The sequence below is a fragment of the Macadamia integrifolia genome, chromosome 8, assembly GCF_013358625.1.
Source record: "Macadamia integrifolia cultivar HAES 741 chromosome 8, SCU_Mint_v3, whole genome shotgun sequence".
NCBI classification, from domain to species: Eukaryota; Viridiplantae; Streptophyta; class Magnoliopsida; order Proteales; family Proteaceae; genus Macadamia; species Macadamia integrifolia.
In genome coordinates, this window is record NC_056564.1 from 3128916 (window position 1) to 3153991 (window position 25076).

At 37.4% G+C, this 25076-nt stretch overlaps 1 protein-coding gene and 1 long non-coding RNA gene across 4 annotated transcripts in view; one reads left to right on the forward strand and one right to left on the reverse strand.

Annotated features, from left to right (window-relative positions):
* Positions 1–69: 69 nt before the first annotated feature.
* Positions 70–14959, reverse strand: LOC122085796 (ethylene-insensitive protein 2-like). Its single transcript, XM_042654379.1, is given in 9 exon segments — positions 70–373; positions 375–728; positions 882–3620; positions 3766–3951; positions 11153–11359; positions 11457–11567; positions 11729–11815; positions 12585–13506; positions 14741–14959. Coding segments are annotated over 8 exon segments (3960 nt in total). The 5' UTR covers positions 12834–13506; positions 14741–14959; the 3' UTR covers positions 70–346.
* Positions 14960–22743: 7784 nt separating this feature from the next.
* Positions 22744–25076, forward strand: part of LOC122087438 — a 3828-nt gene continuing 1495 nt past the window's right edge. The window contains exons 1-5 of one of the 3 annotated variants that reach the window (XR_006142753.1): positions 22745–23082; positions 23160–23445; positions 24312–24389; positions 24485–24560; positions 24939–25076. This is a non-coding gene — a long non-coding RNA (uncharacterized LOC122087438). Of the gene's footprint in view, positions 23083–23159; positions 23446–24311; positions 24390–24484; positions 24561–24938 lie in introns of all 3 variants that reach the window. The other 2 variants (XR_006142754.1, XR_006142755.1) reach the window with 2 other exon arrangements.

The following is a 25076-nucleotide window of genomic DNA, read 5'->3' on the forward strand; positions in this document are numbered from 1 at the left end:
CCCTCCCCTCCCCAAAGAACACATTATACCATATAAAAATCAACTGCCTACGCCCATAACAAATTAATATCAACCAACTTCCCACCTTTTCATCTACCCTTCTTTTTTCTTCCTGTAGTAATTTTCAGTTAATTTTACAGAACGAACATATATTATACAGGAAATGAAACATTGCAGCAAAAGGCTTGTATATGTATATATACCCCGGAGAGGAGAGGGGGAGAGAGAAAGAAAGAAAGAACAAGAGTTAAATGAGTTTAGGACTGATCAGGGAGAATAATAAACGGAATTCAACAGCAGACAGCCCTAGGTTCCCTGAGAAAGTTATCCAAAACCCCACATTATTCTACAAGCTGTAAGAGGTGGGAATGGGAAACCTTGCGCGACCCAGGACCACCTTCATGTGTCCCTACCGGTTTGTTAGAAAGACGACGCTTGTAACGTTTCAGAACTGATGCCAAATTCTCTTTTCCTTTTGGGAAAGCCACATCACCTGCTGCAGTGCCAGTTCGGCCCTTGCGGCAGGATACTGCATTCTCAACCTCCTTGATTACATCGAGGAGTGTTGTCGCACTTGTGCATTTTACCTTGACTGGTTTTCCAGATGGGGATAAGAGCCCGTTTGATTGCGGTGGGCTAGACCTTCTCGAATTTAAGACAGGAACCTCGAGACAGAAACAGGGAGGCAATGGAGACCGGGGCTTCGAAAATGCCAAATCAAGGATTCCCTGCAACAAACTATATTAATTAGCGGTGAAGAGAGGGAAAAAAGGTACTCTAATGGCAGAAACTTGATTGAATGCTTATTGTTGACCATCTGGGAAACTGGATGCCTCCAAAGTGATAGTAACTAAAACCAGTCATGGTTAAACAAATTTTACCTGAAGGCGATTAAGAACAAAAGTATACTTTCCCCACAGCTCTGGCCGGCTTTCCATAAGTGAAAGAATCAGGATTCGATGGATGCACCACACGCCAAAGCTCACAATCAGATCCACTCGCCAAACACAGCCCTCTCCACAGTGAGGAACTGAGGAAACTAGAAGCCTTGCAAGACCTGCCTCCTCATTCCTTAGTGCTGAATTAAACTTACGATCCGAAGACAGGTAACGAGAGTCGCCCATTTGAACCGCCCTGTTCACCTCTCTGGTTTCAGCTTCATAATGGAATTTCTCTCTGGCAGCAACAAGATGAATCAAATCCTCGTCAGCTCCATCATTCTGTCGAAACAACCAATCAGACCCCTCCAACTTCAAGAGCTTTACAATACAATATCTGAAAGACTGCAGCAGCTTTGCTTCTAAATCTATGTGAGAGCTGGCTTCTGGCAGAACTGAGTTTGACCTACTTCCGAAGCCCTCATCTCCTACACGTTGAGTTCTCCCTGCCACTCCAAATAACTGCTCAAAAGGCTGCCTAGACCAAAGAGACCTTGTGTCCAAATTTGAACTCCGCTGTACAGAGAAAGGATCTCTATAGAGCTTGGATGGAGAGATTTCATCAAATGCTAAAGGAACACCTTCCGCCCTGAGTCCACTATTTGAAAATGATGATTGTTCATAGTTTGTTCTTCCTGCCAACTGTCCAAAACCAATGGGACCACCCCATTGAGCACTCCTTTCAGATGAAAATGATTCCCGACCAGGAATCACAAGGCCTGAAATATCAGGTAAGCTATGGTATTTCTTATTGTAAGCAGAAGTCTCTACATTCTCCATGCCAACAGAACAGGGATCAAAATAGGGTCTTTCAGTTTGCAATGAGATGTTCCTTCCCACCGCTGGATTCCGTATAGCAGATGCATTCGTAGAGCTAATCCCATTTTGCGGTTTTTGCCCCAGAGAATATGCAATCGAATCTCTGTAGTTTGTGGGGACAAAAGATGTGGATTTAGGAGTTGGTGGGTCCATTAGACTAGTCAAGGGATCAGAATCCCTCTCTGAAGCCATTCTACTGAGATAAGATGCAATTTGATATCCATGCACTGTGGCAGGCTGATAATCCCAGCCCTCAGAAGATGGTGGGAGGCGCAAACTAGAATACCGCCGCTCGCCATAGTCATCAATATTGTTCCTGGAACTGTTCACATATGCATCATATATTTGCCTGTGGGAAGACCACGATGAGGATGATCCCATTTGAGCCCCATAGGATGATGCTACACTCTTTGGCACTCTCTGTTGCTTGGGAGAGTCATACAGACTAGTGTTGACCAGAAACCCAGATCCTCTATCAAAGAAGTATCCAGACGACTCATTTCCTGAAGGGTCTAATTTCGGAGAAGAAGCAGTGGGTCTTGGATCTGCCCCCAGCAACATATCCAGTTTCTTAGTCTTTGCTTCTTGAGTTGCTTGCCCATGGAAGTCATACAACTGACCCCAGAACTCATCAAGAATGGCAGCTAATTGACGCCTCGCAGCACGGCCCAACCCAGATAGTCTTGAAAGGCTTGCAACTCCATTTCCGCCTTCATCACCTTTCCCACTGAGACTCCTAAGAGATCCTGGACCCTCAGAAGTTGAAGAAGGCCCACTCCCAGAAACCACTTTAGATGGTTCTTCGGGTTCCCAAGTATCCCCCTCATCATCATCCTTCTCAGTTTGTACGTCCCCACCCACCCCGGCAGTCTTTTCAACTGGATCCACAGATTCACACTTCAGTGAAGTACTACCAGAATCCTGCAGTTTATCATCACATGCCTCAATTCCTACAACTGCATCTGGGACCGACTCAGTTGTGGATGCTGATTCTTCTGGATGAGATGTTATTGAGCCAAGAACTGCAGTATTAGTGCTAGGGGCAATGGCAGTGGTAGTGCTAGTAATAGCAGCATGACTCTCGGCAGAAATGAGGAGAGGTTCTTGATCAGAATCCATAATTGTTTCAGGTAAATCAATATCATATTCCACGACTGAACCATCTGAAGGACAACCCAAAGATTTCCCCAGTGCTGGGTCGTCTTCTGCAGGCTCTTCCTGATTTCTGCCCTCAATTAAATTGTTTTCCTCTCTCCCCACCGATGGTTGCAGTTGAGTCTTTAGTACATCTGAGTACCATAACTGTGAATCCAGTTTGACAGTAGCAGACTTCAATGGTGTGGCTGCTAGCCAAAGCATCATACAAAGTGACAAACAACCAGTGACAAGAACATACGGGAGAACCGCACTGCTTCCCATGTTTGACCTCATATTACCCACCCAATCGCTATTGCCAAATAGCATCTCCACAACAAAGATTATTTTTAAGCCAAGCATCCCAATTAAGGTAATCACAGTTAAAAATTCAACAAATTGAGGGACTTTGAAGACACCCATGATCAATCTTGATGAGGCGACCCGATATAAGGGGATGATAGAAGATGGAAGCAGCATAGCTAACATAACTTGGGTGAAAATAAGCATTTGATATATCCCTTCCGCTCCATAATTCCAGGCACAGCAAAGGGCTGGAACAATGGCAAGAATTCTGATGATTGCACGATGTAGCCAATCAGGTAGGTCTATCATGAAAAGATAACGTAAAACTACTTGCCCACTAAAATTCCAGGTTAATGCTGCGATCTGGCTAGAGATGAACAGCACCAAGAAAAAGACCAAAGGTGCTATGGGACTCCTAAATACCTGTGAAAGAAGTAAAAAATATATAGGTATCTACAAGTAACATAAATATTGGGGGATAATAAAGCATAATAGAAGAAGTGTAATTCACAGACAGCCTTGACAAAAGACACACCATGCTGCTAGCAGCTTACAGAAACAAGTGTACCTGGTCCATTAGCAAAAGCGCATCTTGAAATGTAGGGACAGGAAGACCCGCACTGTGAAAAACAGTCGCTGCTGAATTCATCAACACATAATTCACCACAAAAATGCCACTGAACATGCATATAATGGCAACAAAATGGTCATGACACATGGTGTCCTTTGACACATGTGGTTGTACCTGCAGCTGCTGCATGAGGAAGGAAGGAACCAAAGTTTATATAAACAACAAAGGCTATCAAAAAACATAGACAAATGGTCCAATAACAAGTGAAACAAAAAAGCGATTTTCAGGGCAAGTATACAAAACCATAAGCAAACACTCGAGAACAAAGTTGAGAATCAGAGATTATGGAAATATTCAACTTGTCAATAATGACAGAGGTCTTTTTATTTATAAGAAGATTATAATAAATCAAACAAGGAAAGTAGGGTAACGCTGACTAAGCGTCCCTATCTACAATACTTACTATGGCAAATAGTAAATAATAAAACTTAACCTAGGTAAAAATAAAACTAACTACGGTCAGCTCAACAAACATGAAAGACAGAGACAGAAGAAACAGAATAGGAACAATTTTCTGGGAAGGCCCATTGGAACTAAAAATTACATTTGCAGGCTTAGGGAGCAAGAGCTCGGAAAATATGCCCATCAATATCCAGCCATGTTAGCCCTCATATTCAACCCATCATACTGGAATAACTGGATGTTCTAGGAATTTTTTATCCTGACATCCTAAATCTTGCTTAAATTACAAGACCTAGCTTTAGTCTAAGACTCATGTCTCAATAAATCATTTTCCGAGTTCAGACAGTTTCTTTGTTGTATTATTAGCATTATTTATCTTGAAAAATAACTCTTACCTATGGAACTCCATCATAAACGCTCATATAGAGTTGTTCGACTCCACCTACCAAGCCATTTAGTTGTCTATTTGTTCTTTTTCCTCGAAGTAAAAGAGTAGTGATTATAACTTTCCACTCATCCAGACCAGAAATGCTTAAGCTATTCCAGAAACTCAACCTTGTTATGCCTAGCCATTTGCATTCAAAGAAGGCCTTTTAGGATTAAGTCTTAACACTTTACCAGGCAAGAATGCCCCAAACAATATTCAAAGAGACCCCTCAGGCTACAGTGAACAAGAGACTTCTGATTTAACTTAATATCTGAGCAGGGATAGTTCCATTCATCAGAATGATCCTACCTCAAAACAAAGTGAACAGATGTTAACATCAAATAAACCTTATGCCAATACGAGAAGAAAATAAATCTCATATCCCAAAACAAGAGGGTCACAGCTACATAAGAATTGATACAACAAAGCAACAACAAAGCCCAAACATATGAATCAGAAAGAATACAAAACCAGCCAATTTCTCCAGTCATACAACTCAAACTTTGATAAATGCTGTCCAAGTTGGCAAGGAAACTCTTGTGATGCTTTAAAATGGTTCCCCACACATAATTAAACTCAAGAAGTCAATATAACGCAAGGTTTCAATTTTCAAAGCACAAAATCAGGCCCCCGATCATGATAAAGTCAAGTCAATCCAACTCAAGATCCTCAGAAGCTTAACTAGAATCAGGTAGAATTGGGCAGGTTAGTCACCTCCAAATCCCAGATTTGAATTGGCCAATCCAATCCCAAATTTTATAACCATGGTATAACATCACAATTCATGCAGTAACACTAACAATCTTCAAATCTTCTATGTGCATGCTCTCTACACTAACGACTCAACATAGAGACAGTTTAACCACATAGAGATAAAATACACCTCTGGATGCTTTCAAAATAATTCCCCACTCAATAATTAGAATTACTAAGTCCATATAGCAACACAAGCTCACAAAGGAAAACAGTAAGTCTTCCAAGAATTGAAGGTCATGGCTCATGCTCTCTTCAAACCCAATACAACAAAAGGACAAAAAGTCAAAAAGTGAGAACAGCCCTACAGAACATTTTCTCTGAAACAACCATTCTGCTGAGAGAGAGAAAGAGCCCTCTACAGTCATATGAGGGAAATCCCACTTCACTACCTCAAAACCCAAGAAAGAAGCTCCAAACATCCGTCATATGCTATAATCTTCTTCCTTCACCACTCTATATATATTTGGAAAGAGAGAGACAATACTAATTCAATCATCCTCCTATAAATGTCACTAAAGCTGTTACCCACCCACCTCCAAAAAAAACTCTCCACTTAGAAGGAAAATCGCTAACCTAATTCTTCTCAAGTGGTGATATATCTCCCAGACAATCCACAATTAAATTTTAGCATATACTAACTGAAACGAAACCAGGACTGAAACCAGAACCTACTATTGTGAAGAGAGAGAACAATAGGAGAGAGGATGTGTGATGGAGTAGCCTTAGGGAAGAGAGGGAAAATCGCACAAGAGGGGGAAGGGTATCACACACCATGCACAAATTCACTAATTCTGAAGTTAAATTCACTCTAAAAATCAAGCATTGAGTTTATGCAAGTATATAAAGGAAAAATAATAAAACTCCTACTTAGACTCTAACACTAAAACTGACTCCTACTTCATACGTATCATATCCAAAACAAACTTGAGAAAATATAAAAGACTTAGAAAATAAAAGACTTAATATTAAACTAAACTACATCCAACCCTTGCTGGACCAAAAACCTGGGTTGGACCGGTTCTTCTTGGCCCTTGGTTTCTACAGCCGATCATGCTGGTCCAACCAGATAAATGCAGTTGTATCTACATCAGCTCTCCCCTTCTGAAAAGAACTCTGACTACGTCGAGTTTGGATGAGGTCCAAGAATGCCGTCAGAGTCGACGCGCTTGATGAAAAAAATACCAACTGTCCTCTTGAGCTTGAGAGGGGGAAGATCCTTTGCTAGAAGAAACTCCATCCCAAAGCCACCATGCTGAAAAGAGTGTGTATTCTCATATCCACAGTGCTTGGCTTTCTTGTCGAACAACCATGAGCGCCCCAGAAGAATGTGACAAACTTTCAGAGGGAGAACATCACACTGAACTTGAACAATCAGTCCACCAATGGAATACGTGAGCAAACACCTTTCATGAATTTTCAGATTGTTGTTCACCCACCCAACCTTGTAAGGGTTCGGATGACGCTCAGTTTTTAGACCCAACTTGCGAACATCTTCAGCAACATTGGTACAACTGCCGGGGTCAATCACCATATTACATAAACTGTCATTGCATCGCAACCTGGTCTAAAAGATACTACTACGGTGCCAATCATCTTCCTCGGGAATCTTCTTTGTAGTCAAAAGAGGACAGATCACATAGAACGGTTGAGGCTCACCATCACCACCATCATTGATCTCATTAGGCTCACGATCACATTCAGCCTCCAAATTGACTGTTCCTATTTTCGGTTGCTCTTCTGGTGCATAGGGTACAAAATTGTCCTTGTCGATGTATGCTAACAACCAGTTAGGATATTGATTGGCTCGATGCCTGTACCCCTTGCATGAGAAATATTGAATAGCCTCCTTTGGGAATATTGAGTTTGTGTCATAACCACGCTGAGGTGAGTATGGTTGATTAGGTCGTGAAGATGACATGTCTGAATCACTACGAGGTGGAGAATACAGTCGGCTGGGCCGTGAAGACGCCATAGATGAAGCACTAGCCTGTGGTCTGTTGATTGACTTTTCCGGTGGAGATGACTGTGGCTGAATAGAACTAGGAACTCTAGGAAAAGCATTTGTAAATGGCCTCCAATTGTATAGACGTTTCAGACTCTCCTCAATCTGATATGCTAACTGGACAGCATCTTCCATTATAGGTAGTCGACTAGAGGCAAGGGCAACACTAAGTTGAGGGTGCAAACCATTACGGAATTGTACCACCAATACTTCATCCCACTCAAAATCCGAACAAGTAGCCAAATGATAGAACCTAGCAACATATTCTTCCACGGTCAAATTCTCCTGTTTCAACTGTTTCAAACCTGAGATGCATGCATTGCTTGTAATCAGAAGGCAAGAATCTCCAGTTCATGACTTCATGCATTTCAGCCCAAAGGTTCGGTTCTATTGTTGTTGCTTGATCCACCAGACTCGGGTTGTGCCTTTCAGTTTGGCCTCTGCAGATAGGATCTTTTGGGCCTCAGTCAACCCGTACCATCTGAAGAATGTTTCTATGCTGTGAATCCAGTCAAGGTGTTCTGGATTATTGTCTCCATAAAAATCAAGGATATCCAATCTTGCTGCTATTTCTGCTCCATCATGTCGACCAGTTCCATATGGTGGTGGGGTGATGGTGGTATATAATGTGGTGGCGGTGTATGATGTGGTGGCGGTGGTGGATCTTGTGGAATGGTGTTTGGAAGAATCCCCAAATTGAATGGGACTTTTTCCTTTATCTGTTGCCACCAAACGATCAATAGAAGCTTGCATAGATTCCATCATTGTTATAACAGCTTCAATTTTTGCATCAGTTTCCCCTTTATAGGAGTTCAACTATTTAACAACTTCACTATTTGCTACCATGGTGATGATTAAAGAATAACAACACTCAAAGAGTAATGACAATATAGTAATTTAAAGAGGTTTACAGGGAAGTAGCTTCATTTTTTTTTCCTTCAGGGATGGCAGGACTGTAAATATTGAAAGTGCACTTTAAGTCACAAAGGGATATTACATGTGGGCAGGGGTATACTTATAAGTGCAAAGAAAATATGGGATAAAGGAAATAAAAGATAAAGAGGGGTAAAGTGGGCAGATAAGAAAAATAGAGAAAGTAAAAAGATTAAAGGGCTGATGGTGGGGTTTGTGTTACCAAATAAAGGAGAAGAATCCTTCTTGAGACGGAAACCTCATCAAGGTGGAATCGATGGTGAACAGCAATGACCAATCGGCTTCAACCGAGGGAAGATGTCGAGTACAGATATGTCTTTGCCTCTCTTCTTCTTCTCGTCTTCCTGCTTCTTCTTCTTCTGCTGCTGATTTGTTCTTTCTTCTCTTCTTTTCTTCTGTTTTTTCTTCTTGTCTTCTAGCCTTACTACTGCTTCTTTCTTCTTCTTTTTTCCTTCTGTTCGGTTCTTCTCTTCTCGCCTTCCTGCTTTTTTTTTTTTTTTTCACAATCTGAAACCCTAGAAGAAAGGTTTTGATCGAAGGGGATAGGAGAAAAGAAGGGGGATGAGACAGAGCTCCGGATGGGACCCACGGAGATCGTGATGACGGCTCATAGTTGGATCTCACTATGAAACATTCGAATCGACCGGACCCAACTATATTTTAGAAAAAGAGTCAAAATCATTGCCACGTCCCAAGTGAAGGAGAATACACCTAGCGCTCCACCCGGGAACGAAGAAATTTTGAACAAAAGGATCGGAACTCGCTAATAGGAAAGGAGAGCTACAAGACTGTCGTAAGAGTTACTTCGATGTATGGGGTGGAATGTTGGGCAATCAAGAAGCGTAACATAGATGAGCTGGGTGTGGTAGAGATAAGGATGTTGAGATTGATGTGTGGCATAACTAAGAGAGATAGAGTACGAAATAACCAGGTTAGAGCAGATTTGGGAGTTGCCCCAATTCAAGACAAACTCCAAAAATGTCGTTTAAGGTGGTATGGCCATGTCCAACGGAGGCCTCATGATGCCCTAGTAATCAGTGATCAGATCTGGATGGGAGGAGGTAAAAGAGTTAGGGAAAAGCCTAAAATGACCATAGATGATGTTGTAAGGAACGACATCCAAATGTTAGGTCTCAACTCTAGTATGACCTCAAACAGATCTGTTTGGAGAGCAAAGATAGGCGAATGCAGGGTTGTCCATGTAGTGTTGCATCGTTTTTTTCTTCTTTTCATTTTTTTTTACCCGCTCAAGGATCCATGCAGCGAACCCCATTTAGTTGGGAAAAGGCTGAGTTGATATAAACACCAGTAAGCATAGATAACTTCATTCTGGTAGCAATATAAACTCAAGCACACCAACCATCATCAGCAATAGTAGAGAAAAGGGTGTTAAATAAACCCAGCCAGGAACGAAAAAATAAGAGTAGAGAACACCTACTGCAATTTAAAATATCATAGCAGCAACAATAATATCATAAGCCCTTCTCAAGGAAGGCAGGTAATAAGTAATAATCTTCACAAAGAAGACAGATAAAAGTGCAAATATCGATGCACTTATGAGTCCCAAATAGAGGTCAGATAAAATTGTTGCATACATAGCGCTGCGAACCAGGTAAAAGTGCAGTTGTAGTATAGGCCCCTGCAAACCAAGTAGTAGCATCATGTTCTTGGGGACCAAGTAGCAGCATAAGGTTGCTGAAGACCAAATAATTCAGCATAAGGTTGCTGAGAACCAGACAGCATAAGATTGTTATGAACCAGATAGTACAAGTTTGTTGTGAACTAAACAGTATAAGGTTGTCGTAGACCATTGATAAATTGCATTGTTGTTGAATGCCACAAATAACTATCCTTACAGATAAAATTTTTGTTGAGGAGACAAGCAGATGACACGAACAAAATAAAAATAATAATCTTCAAGCGATGAGTTAAGCAGATAATAACAATAATCCTCAATCTCCCCCCTCATGTGTAGCATTGCACGTGTACCAGTAATGCAAAAGGATATAATAGAGAATATTCCACCAACATATAGCAGCAATAACTAGCATCACGAAGATGAGCATCACATAAATCCCATAATCAAGAGCAGGAGGAACAAATAAGATCCCAAAAGCATGGTTCAAAAAAATGGAGCAAATAATCCCCAATAATAGTAATAACAACCATCAAACCATGCAAGTAATGATCTTCATAGAAATTGCAACCCTAAACTGTATGGGAGTAATTTAGCAAAAAAAGTTTCCACAAACCTTATAATCAAATCAATGAAATGGGTCGAAAATTCAACCCATTTCATTCAGAGTTATACATTTTATACTAAAGGTTTGTCTCGTTTCGATACCAAAACCACACAGTCGAAATTTCGGTGACGAAACCTTGCACTGTTTACATATCACATGGAGTTTCATTTCGACATTTTGCAAAACCAAAATATTTCACGAAAATTTAGTAGACCTTGAAATTGTTTCAGGCAGCGCATGAACCAGAAAGCAACCAAAATTCCCATTAACCACCAGTTACCATTTCCTATCAGGATTCCTATCTTTGACATAAAAATATATATATATATAAAAAAAAAAAAAAAAAATGTCATCACCAAACAGCCTTAAAATTAAACAAACCCTACAAAACATGATGCCACCAGTCGTGAAACTGAATCCCCTAATCAAGACTAGAGCAGTTTCACTGCTCAAGAAAAACAAGGAAATCCATTCCATACCAAATTAAACAAGTTACAGATCTTAACAGAAAGGAAATAATTTTAAAAAGAAAAAAAGTAAAGCATAAAGACTTATAACAACCTGTACAATAGAAGAGTGGACATAAAAATTGTGGGGAACAATAGTTGCCCCGAGAAGGCTCATAAGCGAGAATACACTCTCCCCACTTAATCTTGTCGGCACCCCATTCATTGCAACTGAGATGTCAGGTTGACTGATAGCCACTCCAAGAACATAAGACAGCAAGAGAAAAGCCATTATGCTCATAGACACAACATGTGAGCGTTTCTGCGGAAACCATTATGCCACCATCAACAACAATAGTGCATAAGAGAGGATCTATTAGCACAGAAAAAATATCAGAAATTTTACTGATCAATCTTACCCAGAGATTAGTAAAAAGTGGAAACAGAACAGCATCAGTTGCAGCAAAAAAGACACAAGTAAGAAGGTCCATTCCAAAGAGAAGATTAAGTCCATGTGCAGTGCCCAGAATCTAGCAAAATCCAGGTAAATATATGTTAAGGGTATATTTAGATAAGGTGTAACCAAGTGCACAACAGTTTTGCCATGTCTGGAAGAAGAAAGTAAGCAACCAGAAGGGTGGGGGGGAATTTAGAGGGGTGGAGGGAGATGTGGGGAAAGCACGGCAAGTACCATGGTCAGGTCCGAAGAAATCACTGAAAGCTCTGCTTGAACTCCTAATAATATGCATGTGGACTTATTGTACTCCTCGCTGTAAATCTTTTGAATCAACAGAAAAGAAAAATAGTTAGAAACAACCCAAAGCAGAAACAAATAACAAGAGGAATACATGCAGATAAATATACACAATGCATAGAATTAAGCAGATGTTCATCACCAACAATTATTAAGAGTAGGGGATATATATAATTTTTTTGTTAAAGACTTAGAAATAATCCGCAGTTACATTCAAAATAAGGAACAGTGTATAAGCAATAATTTCTTCCATTTACCAAAAATATCACTGACATATTTGTTGTTAACATTTATTTCAAATTGTCTTTGAACTGAGGATCTTAAAATATCTTCTGAAGTTATCAGAGAAAAGAAGAATGACATTTTTAAGTTGATTTCAATCAATAACTCTCTAAAAATTGATATTTCGTTTTTGTGAACATCGAAGAAGAAGTGACTAATATATCCTACCAATAAGCTTGCACAAAATTTATGGTTTACCTCTAATGAATAAAGTAGCAGACTTTCCATACAATTGAAAAAGAGGAGGTATGTAGCTAACTGTTCAATTTAATATAAAGTTTTAGCCTTTTAATGTCCTAGATTTCAAAGACTTTTCACGTTTAAAGGATGGGGAGAAAATGATGGATTTGACTTTCACCTGAGATTTCAATTCCCAACAGATTGCCACATGTGAAATATTATTAAGAGAAAGAATGGATAAAAACAATAGTCTATGAATGATGAAATTCTAAAGAATGCACTTAGAAAGAAGTGCTCACTTAAATCTCCAAACGGACTAAAAACACAGTACCTGAGCAAGATTTTTCCCAGTGACTACACCAATACGAGCTGCCAGGTACTGGCAAAGAATTGCAGCAAAATTGAATATAAGCATAAGCACAGAAAGGTCAAAACCAAAACGAGCACCTCCGTCAATAGCTGCAGCCCACTTTCCTGGGTCAATGTATCCCATTGACAGCAAAAGCACAGGACCAACAGTTGGGAGTCGCCGAAGAAGAATCCCCAGCATCTGATTGGCACTGATAGTCACAGATGCCATGCTTGAGATTGAGTTCTCAAGCGAACTGATAACAAGCAGCCCAAAACTTGATTATAAACTTATAGCAAACTGAAGAAACCTCAGACAACTATCAGGGTAGTTAAATCAATTAAATCCATGCAATTATGCCACTGCTCAAGTAATTCCATAGCAGGATGCTTTATGGCATCCCTTCACAGAGTCATCCAATAGCACATATGTGATTTCTATGGTTAACCATCTTCAAATGTAGCCATTGTAAGAACAGAGCCAGATCCCTTGTCTTCAGAAGATAGAAATAGTCGTGAACACATAAAAATACATACACTCCACGATGATCCTGATGAAGCAAATATTTTAGGCCCTTGTAGAATAATTAATGAGCTGAAACCTAGCAGCTTCTCATTAAAACACATCTATTAACATGACAACAGGCTACCATGAAAAGCACCAATGCCGCCCAAACGCTGAACTGAGGACAGAACAATACCCAGTTGTTTTCCTTCTGACGTATCAATTGTGCCCCATGACAAGTTAATCTAGGACATATGAGGCTTCTACAGATTACTTGAATCCCAGGTGTACTTGCAACCAACTTGTAGTGTGAACTTAGCCAAAAGCAAAGGCACAAATGTATCAAATTTTCCTCCGCAGCTTTTGCAACAGATCTGGAAAGCACTTTGGCAACACCACACTGCAGTTAAATAGAACCCTTAATTTGGCAGACATATCTAACATAGAGAAAATTTTTAAAAAGGAACCATTTATTAGCTTTACATGTATAAAAGCATTGATTAATCAACACATGCATAAATCCCATAAGAAAGCGCAACATTTCGGATTGGATGTGAAGTAGAAACAAGTTAAAAATAAAAACACTAAGAATTCAAGCAGATCAGTTTATGACAATTAAATCTTGCAAATTCTAAGAAGTGTGTCTTCATCCCCCGCACAATAAGTCGGTGTTGACCCCATTTGAGGATATGAATCCCACGCTACTGCATACTACTAAGACCCTACACATATAGAGATCTACCCGAGAGTACAGATTCAAAACAGCATCTGCGTATTAAGTTCTCTTAATTTCTAACAACTATGAATTAGCATTGGGGGGTGGGAACTGAACAAGGTACAAACATTCTCACAACGACAAATCGTATATGGCATGTTCATAAAATTGAGATATTTTTTGGCGAATTTAGTCCCGTTGATAAAATTCATCAGTTGTTCTTGAACAGTTAATAAGATCACATAATAAAATGAATGGAAACGGTGCAAAAATCGACGCTGGCATTCTAAGAACAAATCTTGCTATGAGACACCTAAGAGAACAGCAGCATAACAGTAGTTGCAGCCGCAGCAAGATCAGTTACTCCCTCCTTGCCTCCAAACAAGGGGAATAAATTAGAAGAAATCAGTTCCCGTTTACAGTGCTCACGGATAAACCCTACGCAGGACAAAATGATTTTTCCAAACTTGAACCAAAACCTCAATAGGACAAAATGAATTTTCCAACTTGAACCAAAACGTCAATGAGATCTTCCTACTACTGTCCCCAGCCAAAAAAAAAAGGCGAAAATACGGATAAAAATCAAAGGGAATAAGGAGGAGAACCCTAATTTCCAACCAAAAAAAAAAAAAATTAAAGGAAACAGAGAAAGAGAAAGAAAACCCAGAAGCCCTAGCGAACCGAATACCGGGGACCACATATCGCACCCCAACAAACGCAGAGAAGACTTGAAAACGAACGCCATTAATAGCCGTAGGAAAGACATGGCTGATAAATTTACTTCCATGGATCTGATGCTTCAGAAGATGAAATTTACAGAAACGAGATAGAAGAGAGGGACCATTGCAGTCGAGGGTCTTCAGATGTTCTTCCATGAAAGAAAGAAAATAACAGAAAAAATAGGAGTTACAGATATTACCTTTTAGGGATCTCCTTCCCCTATCTCTGCAATCTCAATATCTGAGTAGCGACACAAAGCTTTAAAGAAGGCAAGAGAAAGAGAGAGAGAGTGCGTGGTGGAAAAAGGAAATGTTCACATGGTTAAAAGCTTTGGAAGAGGACAGTTGACGTTTTCTCTCTCCTTTTTATAACTGCGCTCCTCTTTCCTCTTTCCTCTTTCCTCTTTCCTCTTTCCCTATCTTATATAAATATAGGATTCGATGTTCTCTTCTCTTATTTCGTATTTCCGACAGCAGTGTTGCTCCAAGTAGAGAGAGAAACAGACCAATAAATATGGTCTATGGAAGCAGACTGCGGCTGAAGTGGGATCTTTTTACAGTTTTTTTTTTTTTTTTTTTTGGTAGAACAGACTTTTTTACAGTTTAAACCCAAAGAGAAACCGGAAAGATCCTCTCCACTATCAGGAAGGGGAAAAAAACAGCCCTCTACTATACTGATTTGGATTGTGCTCGGATTTTATGGGTTTTTTTTCTTTCTTAAATTAATTATTGGATTTTAAAAATATAATTGTAACCAAATGATTGGAATTTTATTTCTTTTATTTTATTTTTGTGTTAATAACATTTTTCCATGAGTATTTCACATAAATATTATATTAAATAATTTTTAATTTTTACGATTTTTTTTGTTGCTGTATTGCATTAAATATTGTAAAGAAAAAAAAAAAAACTACTTGATCGCGTTGCTCCTATATCTAGACATAAGAGAGCCCAAAATCACCACCTTGCATCCTGTGAAAGAAAAAATTCCACTAATGTCGATGTCAATGCACGCTCTCATTGATCCTCATACTAGTTCAGGGGCCACACGACCCGATAACAATCTCTTGCCTATATTGTATTAAATAACTTTTAAAAATAAAATAAGGGGCAATTAAAAGAAGAGATTACCTAGATGACACTCCTATAGTTAGGGGTCACAGGACCAAATATGATAACTTTTTAATAACTTTGGCAATAAAACAATGTGTAATTAAAATAAGAGATTACCTAAATGACATTTCAACAGTTGTATTTAAAACTCAAGGGGTCAATTCCTTACCCTTAAAAGAGTGTTAAAACTTCTTAATTCACCACTCTAGATCGATAAGGTGTTCGATCTACAAAATCCAAATCAAGGTCGATAACTATTTTATACAGTGATTATTTTCGATCCAATTATCAATTTCTTTTAACGGCCCTTTATCCATCTATTATTGGTTTGATCTCATATTTATATTTATTTATTTATCGAGCTTTTGGTTCTCTATTAGTTTTACAACTTCCATCTGAAAATGTCTTATTGGTCAGCCTAGGTAATTTTTAGTCTTTTAATGGTTTCATAAAACTAATGCAAATAATGAACTAATAACAAGTTCGATCATTAGTTTTTGTTTGATCCAGCTAGTTCAATTGGTCCAGTCTCATTTTTACTCTCTTATCAAGTTATATTATTCATGTGAAAATGGTAGGCTTTTATCCTAATTAAAATATAAACAATGTATTATACTAAAGGGTAAAAAAGTAAAGTCACAAATTTTTTCACCAACTTTGATTAGAATAAGATTTATCATTTATTTTGTAAACATGTAATAAAATTTAACCCTACACACTGTACCATCATAAGATATTGTTAGGATCAAGATGTAAATGATAGGGGAAAACCCCAAGGGTGTGTATATAATAGAAACTTATTTTGAAGTTTGATAGATAGTTAATGCATATGATTCCTTAACCATCCAATGGATGGAAAGAATTCCTCTAAATTTCATAGTCTAACATTCAATATATATTTTAAGGGGAAAAAAAAAATCCACAAGATGGCAAGACATTCAATATCAAATAATACCCTGAAGCTATGCTTGTCCAGAGAAACTTACTAGGTAATGTCAATTAATGGATCTCTAATAGGGCTGAGCCCAAAGCTGGTCAAGATTAATACATACTTGGTCTTGAAGTTGGTTCAAGTTGTAGTCCTCTCATACTTGGGGTTTGTCTGAAGAATGCCTTCTAAACATGACTTATTACTCACCCTTTAGGTGAGGAGTTCCATGGATACTGACATCTTTGACCAAAGAAGATATATCAACATCAGTTCAAAAGTGTTTGAATTTTGAAACAAAGACAAGTTACTTGAGGTGTTTGGACTAGAAACCTCAAGATTCTATAACTATGGTCAAGATATCAACTGGTTATGATATATTGAACATCAAAATATGAAATATGACAAGGAAGGGTTAAGGAATTTTTTTTTTCCTTTTTACTGGGGGGAGTTGTGAAGTCAAGAGAAGTTCAATATGTTTCCCTGATTACTATCATACTATATGTGGGTCCCTTTTCTATTGATGGAGTAGAACCAACTATCTCACGTGGATGATAATTAGTATCTCACCATACATAGTGAATGAGTGGCAATTCAGTACAAGGGGGAATGGAAAGTCATCTGCCATATGACAGCTTAACTAAAACAATCTAAAGTTGATGCATAAACAAGCTTACTCTAGTTCCATTTTGTGTTACATCATTGGTATAAAGATGAAAAGTTGAAGCATTACAAGTAGGTTTACAATCTCACCCAAGTGCATAATTTTTGTCCATGTTTGACATAAACCAAAAACCCTAGTTGGACCCTTCCTCACCAAACCAATCTACTAAAAGCCAAAAAACTGACTTGAGAGATGGTCTACAACCTCACCCAAGTGTTTAATTTGTTATCTTAGCTCGTAAGATTGATTGGTATGTTACCAAAAAAAAGGATTGATCGGTATTGTGTGTGACCCATAGCATCCAAGTACCCTTGTCCTTTCCATAAATGGCAAGCCATTTCTTTTTAAATACTTCATATATGTGGAATGAATTCATATGATATTGTACAGATAAGTGAAAGGGGAATTGGTTAGGCAGTGGTCTGGTTAGTTATATTCATTGAATTTGCACTTGCAATTGTTCTAGTCCAAAAAAGAAGCCTAACTTCCTATCCATATTATCTATGCATTTTGGTACTAATTTATGTTTGAATGATTTAGGTACTTTGTTCGAATAAATTACACCCGAGGTACTTAGGTATCAACATTTAAGGAAACAACATTTAAGGTGCTTAACTTTTTAAAATTTACGTTTGGAATATTCAAGCGCAAATGGTGTTAAGGATGTGTTAAATTGGCTGATGCATTGACGAAAATGCATCAAGTTTTTTTACATATATCAAAAAGATTTGAAACGATATAGTACGATATTTTATTTTTTCCCTCGAATTTGGACAACGGCTATCTATATAACATTTTAAATCTTGACAAACATATGGCCTGATCTAATTTAAGATTACTCCGTTAGTTTCCAGAAAACTTTAATTGGAGGGAAAGGATTGAACTATAATATTTTAACATTTTAAATATTGATTTGGATCATGATCGTTCAAGTAATATTTTAAAGCATGACAAACACAATCGTATAGTTTGATCTAAGATCAAACTATCATAAAATTATAATATATTCCATTTAAAATGATATTCTTCAACCATTATGTTTTTAGACAGCTAAACATCAAGGTCTTCTTTGTGTATACCAAATTTCAGATCAATATGCGTTTCAAATTGGCAAAACAAGAAATTGAAAAAAAAAATATATATATATATATATATGGTTATTAAAGTTTACTTTATAATCAAATTCCTTTATTTATTTATTTATTTATTGTAGAATTCCTTTAATTTGAAAAGTACAATAAATTAATATATGCAAATATATATTTACCAAATATGGACAAATTTTAGGTAGAACATACAATCACAATTGTATAACTTTTTTTCACTTTCCTTTACCTGCAACTAAATGGAGGATTGTGATCCTCCCCAATTCTTAGAAAGTGCAATTCGGTGCAATTCTATTACAAGATTTGGACACCTGTCCCTAATGACGTGGACAGTTCAGATTCAAAGATAGGATATTAGGAGTTCGATTGTTGTCCAAAGGTAGACCTCTTAAGTAAAACCTAAATACGTTATCAGTCGGGTTACAAATGAGGAGATGATCATACTGATACTATCCAAAAATTAATCTCATTTATCTATTTCTTTAAAATGCATTTCCGAGGTTCCAAGACATTTAAGGATTGTTAAAACTCTACAATTTTTTTTTCTCCTTTGATACATGACCCACTCTAAAACCAAATATGAACCCATTAAAAACTAGACAAGAGCCTTACGAGAGGCCAACAAGTGAGTCACTAGATCATGAAAATTTTTTCCTGAAAAAGAGATATGCATGAACATGGCCCAAACCACCGAAGGAGCCAAGAATCTAGTTGTGACTGTTTTTGTTTTTTAATTAATGATGAAAGGTTTCCCGCTTGCATGTCAAGGATCCCCAAATGTTTTGATTAGATTGAGATTTCTAAAGGATAATACAAACATCAATAAGTGACACATTACTGCCACTTTTTCTACTTTGTTTTTTGATAAAATCAAAATATAGGTTCAATGCATGCATCTAGAAAAAAGTGTGCACCCTTTTAAGTTATCAATCTTTTGTTGATTAGCACGTTTGAAATGAATTGTTCCTATTTCTTTACTACTTCCCTTATTAAGTGGTCCTATTTTGAGCCCTAATTACCAATTTAACCCTAGATCTGTATTTACACGTGGGGTTTAATTTGTGGTTGACTTAAAGTTATGTTTTTATTCATATTGGGGCTATACATTTTGAAACAAGTGTTGATAATATTCATCTTGACCCAATTTTTCTTGAGCAATGAAAGGATGGAGTCTTTCTCCTAGGGTGAACAGAACTTCGCCAACAAATAAATGATTGTGATGGTGATGGTAGATTTATGGGTGAAGAAAAACTTCTTTCGTATTCATCATAAATTAATTTGTCAATATGGTTTTACAAATAAAAATAGGTTTGAATTTTGAAAGGGTAAGAAATTTTTTTTCACTTGGGTAGGATTTTCTTCTCAAGAGAATGTCATAATTCACAAGGTTCATCGTACTTGAGAAACTAAAATTAGGAGCCCTAAATGTGGGGAAAACAATGATTAAGATCCCCTATTAGATTGAAATTAGTTAGTCACAAGATGTATTATTGATTTCTATCCTTTTAATATGATTATTAGGAAAAAATTTTGATACAGTCAATACACTCTTTCGCATGAGTTTATTTTTGTTTCGTTTTTTTTTTCTTCCTAACCATTTGAACGCCATGTGAATGATACTGTTCTCACTATTGTCATTAGTGCAACATAAGAGATCCCTTCCACACTAGCAACATAGTGAACCTTCTCCCATAACCATTTTACATAGCTAAAACAATCACCTAACCATGGTTTGAGGAATTTGTATCGCATTGGCTAACCAAGCCGATCAAGTATCAATGAAACAATATGGATGAAGGGGTAAAAAAAGAAAAAGGGTCAAAATCGTCTCTTCACAACCAATACTGACTAATCCCGATTGTTGTTGAATCAATATCAACAGTGACCGAACCATGCTCCCGCCCAAGTATACTTGGATAATTTTCTATTTCTTACAAAGACAGAAGTCATTCTCACTGACCAACATATATTTAGGGGATGGTATCGTATCTGCTGATACCGATTCGGATTGGATCGGATTGGATCAGTGAGTATCAATCGATTTTATCCTTGCTTTTTTTCAAAAGGTATACATTTTTTTACTGTTTTACCCCTGAATCGATACGAATAACCGTTTTAAATTGGTAAGAGATTGGAGATCAATCTCAGCCAATACTGATACAATACAACCGATACCAATACCATTCTGACCAAATGTTTTAAATAGGGAGGGGTAGCTTTCTCGGAGGGGTAAAAATCGTCATATTGAAGTCATTTGAGCATCACAGTTTTAAATATCGGTATTGAAAATGTGTCGGTTTGTATTGGATCGTATCAAATGTTTTGTTCCCGCTTTTATTAAAACTATGTTCACCCATCATTAAAAAATACGAACCATTACATCGATAAAGGATCGACTAAATATCGATATTGAACAATACGCCATATCAATATTGGAAACTTAAAACCATGGTGAGCATTCATGATTTGAACAGACTGTGGTTGGAGTTTTCTTGCGCATTAGGGTTCATGATCACAATTTCTAAAACATGAGGTCAATAGTTGGTTTGGCTTAATCTTGATGTAAAAATAGTGAAATCAAAATCAAACCAATAAAAAATTCTGATTTCGATTTATAATAAAACCGATGCAAAGTTACAAAACACAAGCTACCATTTTAAATACGTTCATTTACCCATTAAATAATAAAAATATCTTAAACTTATATTGTATTTAAGTCTTGACTTTGGGAGGAAAATGTTTAATTATAACAATTTTTGTCTAAGCTAAAAGTACAAACACTATGAAACTAAATAAATTATATTATTGCCGATTATAAGATTCGATTTTTGATATCTTTTTTTATGGTAAACCGATATTTGATATCAATTGGTTGTAAATGAGATTGAATTTATTCTACCAAAAAAAAAGAAAAAATACTGAATTTATTATAATAATCAATATTAAAACTATTGTAAGTCAAAATAATCAATGATCATGGTACCATGTAATGTTGTCTCATTTATTATATAAATATATATATATATATATATATATATTTGTATATATAAGGAAACAACTTGTAATTTGAATCACGAAAACTTGAAAGGGAAAAATCTTGTATTCATCACGTTTTGGTGAAATTTGTTTCGGAAGTAAGTTTTAGGGCCCGTTTGATAACGTTTCTTCTGTTTCTATTTCAAGAAACGACAGAAACATAAATTTCTGTTTCTAGAAACAGAAACGGAATTGAAGGTGTTTGATAAGTCATGTTTTTAGAAGTCTTTTGGTGGGGTTTAATTTTAAGGGATAATGTTTTTTTGTACAACTTTATGATATGCTTTCATACTCTTGTGTTATCTCTCTCCTTTCTTTCAAACACTATGATCCCAATGGTAGTGTTTGGATGTTTTCTATCGATGTAGACTATACTCCTGAATAGGAAACAATCCATCAAAAACAATATTACAAAACTAGAGAACCAATGATAGTGTTTGGATGTTTCCTACCGATGTAGACTATACTCATGAATAGGAAATAGTCTCTCAAAAACAATATTACAAAACTACAGAGAACAACATAGTAATGTTTGCTAACAAAAAAATACTTAGGCCCTATTTGTTTGATGAAGAAAAATAAAAAAGATGAAAAGGGGTGGAAACCTTATATTTGTTCCACAAACTATAAATATAAGTGTTTAAATAAATGGGGTGGAAAACTTATATACCAGATCATGTAATAAAATAATTATTGTCGAATGATGTGGCAATTAACTTTTCCCATTCCCATTCACTTAATGGAAAAGTTGTGTTGTATTTATATCTCTCATCCTTTTATTTCCTATTTTTTCCATAGAATTACACTTCATTCTCATTTCTTCTTTTTCCCATGGAGGTGGATTCTACTAAAAAATTTATATTTTATCATTTCCTTTCCTTTATTTTCTCTGTCAATCTAATCCATAACATGTGAGAATTAAGATCCATCCTCAAAAGTTTTTCACATATTTTTATCCATCAAACAAATAGGGCCTTACAAAAAAATTTAGAAGCACTTCAAAAAGACCTCAGCCTTGATTCAGTTGCAAACTCCCGACTATTTTTTTTCCCCTCTCAAGTAGGCCTCAACAAGGATTTAGGGGACTGTATCAGGCGGATACAAATCTGATAACAATCCGAATTGAATCAGATCGGTGGGTATCGATCGATTTTGCCTCTACTTGTTAAAACAGTATAATTTTTTTACTACTTTACCCTTGAAACGATCTGGATAATCAATCCAGATAGGAGACCGATACTTAAAACCATGGGCCCCAAGGACTGCGAGCCCAGTTCATTCTTACCCACGAGCAAATTCGGGTAAACTGATGGACTTCTACTTCTTGGGCTCTTAGAAGCCCTATTGAATGAATCCATCTTCCACCTCATCATTGCCGCAATTCTCATTCTAGCATCGTGGGAAAACTATCAATCCGAATATTTCTTCTTAGAAAGTATATGATTTGACCCCTATGAGCGACCCACCGGATCGGATGATTCAGATTGGTCGGAACTCGGAATCATAAGTGGCCAATTCATACCATGTTTCCAGGGTTAGACTTAGTGTCTAGAGTCTGGTCGATTCCGATCGTTTCCGGCCGATCAAGAATCCAGATTGGAATCAAATCAAAATTGGCCGGTGGATCAATTCAGATCGGATCCCCGGCCCAGAAGTCGTATTTCCTTTTCTTTGTCGTAAACGGTAGACCTTCCGGTAATATCTATTGCTATTTTCCCGTTTTTGTACGGTATCCATTAGCTTATTTTGAAACCCTAAAATTGCAATCTCAGATTTGCAGGGCAAGAATTCTTAGAAAACTCGAATCCCCAACCAAATTCGATGTAGCTCCGGACGAGTTCTGCTGCCGTTCACACTGTCAAGCGTGCGTAGTCAGTAATGAAACTAGAAGAGAAGGAATTGAACACTGCTGCTGGTCCTGGTTGTCAAGGCAGTATCGTTCGCCCTTTTGCAGAAAATCCGCAAGCCGGAGATGAAGGTGGCGTACAGATCGTTTGTTTCACGGAGGATCTTCGAGGTGTAATTCTGCATTTTCAGATCATATGGCTCAAGAAACTGGTGAGCAATATATGTTACACTGTCAGAGGCACTGGGTTCTGTTGTTAATTGTGCTATAATTAGTTCTCTATTGTGTTTTCCAAATTCTCTCTCTCTCTCTCTCTCTCTCTCTACTTGAGATGGTTGTTTTCTTTCGTTCTCACATTGGGGAACTTAGCTATGAATACGTCTGACGCACTTGAGCTGCTAATTATAAACAATTCACATAGATTCATATCTCGACCTATTTTTGTCTCTTCGTTTGAGCATTAGAGCTAAAGCAAATGATGGTAGGAGGTCTATCTGAACTCAAGCCTATATAGTTAGAAACAAAACATTGACTAAATCTTGGACTCGAGAATCCTACTGTTGCTATGCTAGCATAAGGATGCTAACAAAAGACTTAATTCTAGGTAGAACCAATCAGAATCATCCATTCAGTACCTTGGAATGCTCCTGCATCATTCCTATTATTGAGAGGATTACTTCTCCTAGTCCAGCCTCTAGATTGTCACAGATTCATCACAAAGAGGATGATTACATTTCTCAATTATAGATTTATTCCAAATTTGTGGAGGCTTAAGTGGGAATTTCTTACAACCATTGAAATTTCTTCTACATTGAGGATAAAGAAATGAGGATCTGTCATAGTCTCTAATCAGATTTTTAGGACCATAATGTAGGCATCTTGTGCTAGAGCTAATATAAACTCTAAGATTGTTTTATTCAATTCTTTGTATTCTGAATTGGCCCTGAAAACTGTGATCTTGACTTGAAGAAGGGTGAATAAAGTGGCGTCTTTATCACAATTAGGCTATGCTGTCTTTTCTTTTCAATTGAGAAAACCTATCATCCCACTCATTGATTTTATAATTTTTAACTTCAAGGGACCATAGATATATGCATGGATTGGATGCAATACTGCAAACTTTGGGCATTTATATGCAGCTGCACCTGCTTGACATGTAAGTTGACTGTTTTTCAGTTTTTTCGCTATTTACCTAGTCATAGTGGTGTTTGATGGTTTACTTTTGTCCTTGCTATTTGATGGTCCATGCAGAACCATACAGTGAATGTAGCATCAGTACTTGGGGGAGCCTCTGATAACATGGGATCAAGCATTGCTCAGCGATTAGGTAAAATTTGTAGTTACAATATTAATTCATGAGTACTGGTCTATGCTACCAATGTTTTCAGTGTTAAAGACTGGTCTTAATGTGATACTGGCTTGCAACATTCCCAAGAATTGTTCCATGCTTGAGGTTTCCTCTCTCTGTCTCTCTCTCTCCCCCCCACACACCCCCCCCTGAGACATGCACGTCTACATGTTTGCAGTTTCTCTATATGAATGTAAAATTTATTATTTGCATTCTCATTGTGCTTGGCATGCATTTCTTTGTTTGAATACGTACACAAAGACATCCATACATAGACATACGACATATTTAGGGAAATGGTTTCCTGAACTTGCATAATTCACCTGAGAAGTGCTCTTTTTTATTAACTTTTCCCAGGCTGATGCAGAGAACAGAGAAGTTGACAGATCTGGGGTTCATGAGGCCGAAATCTCAATGATTGGTCTTTATGTAGTTGGGGGTTGAAACTGACAAAGTACTTGTCATTTATTGATAAGGTGAAAGTTCCCCGTTCCG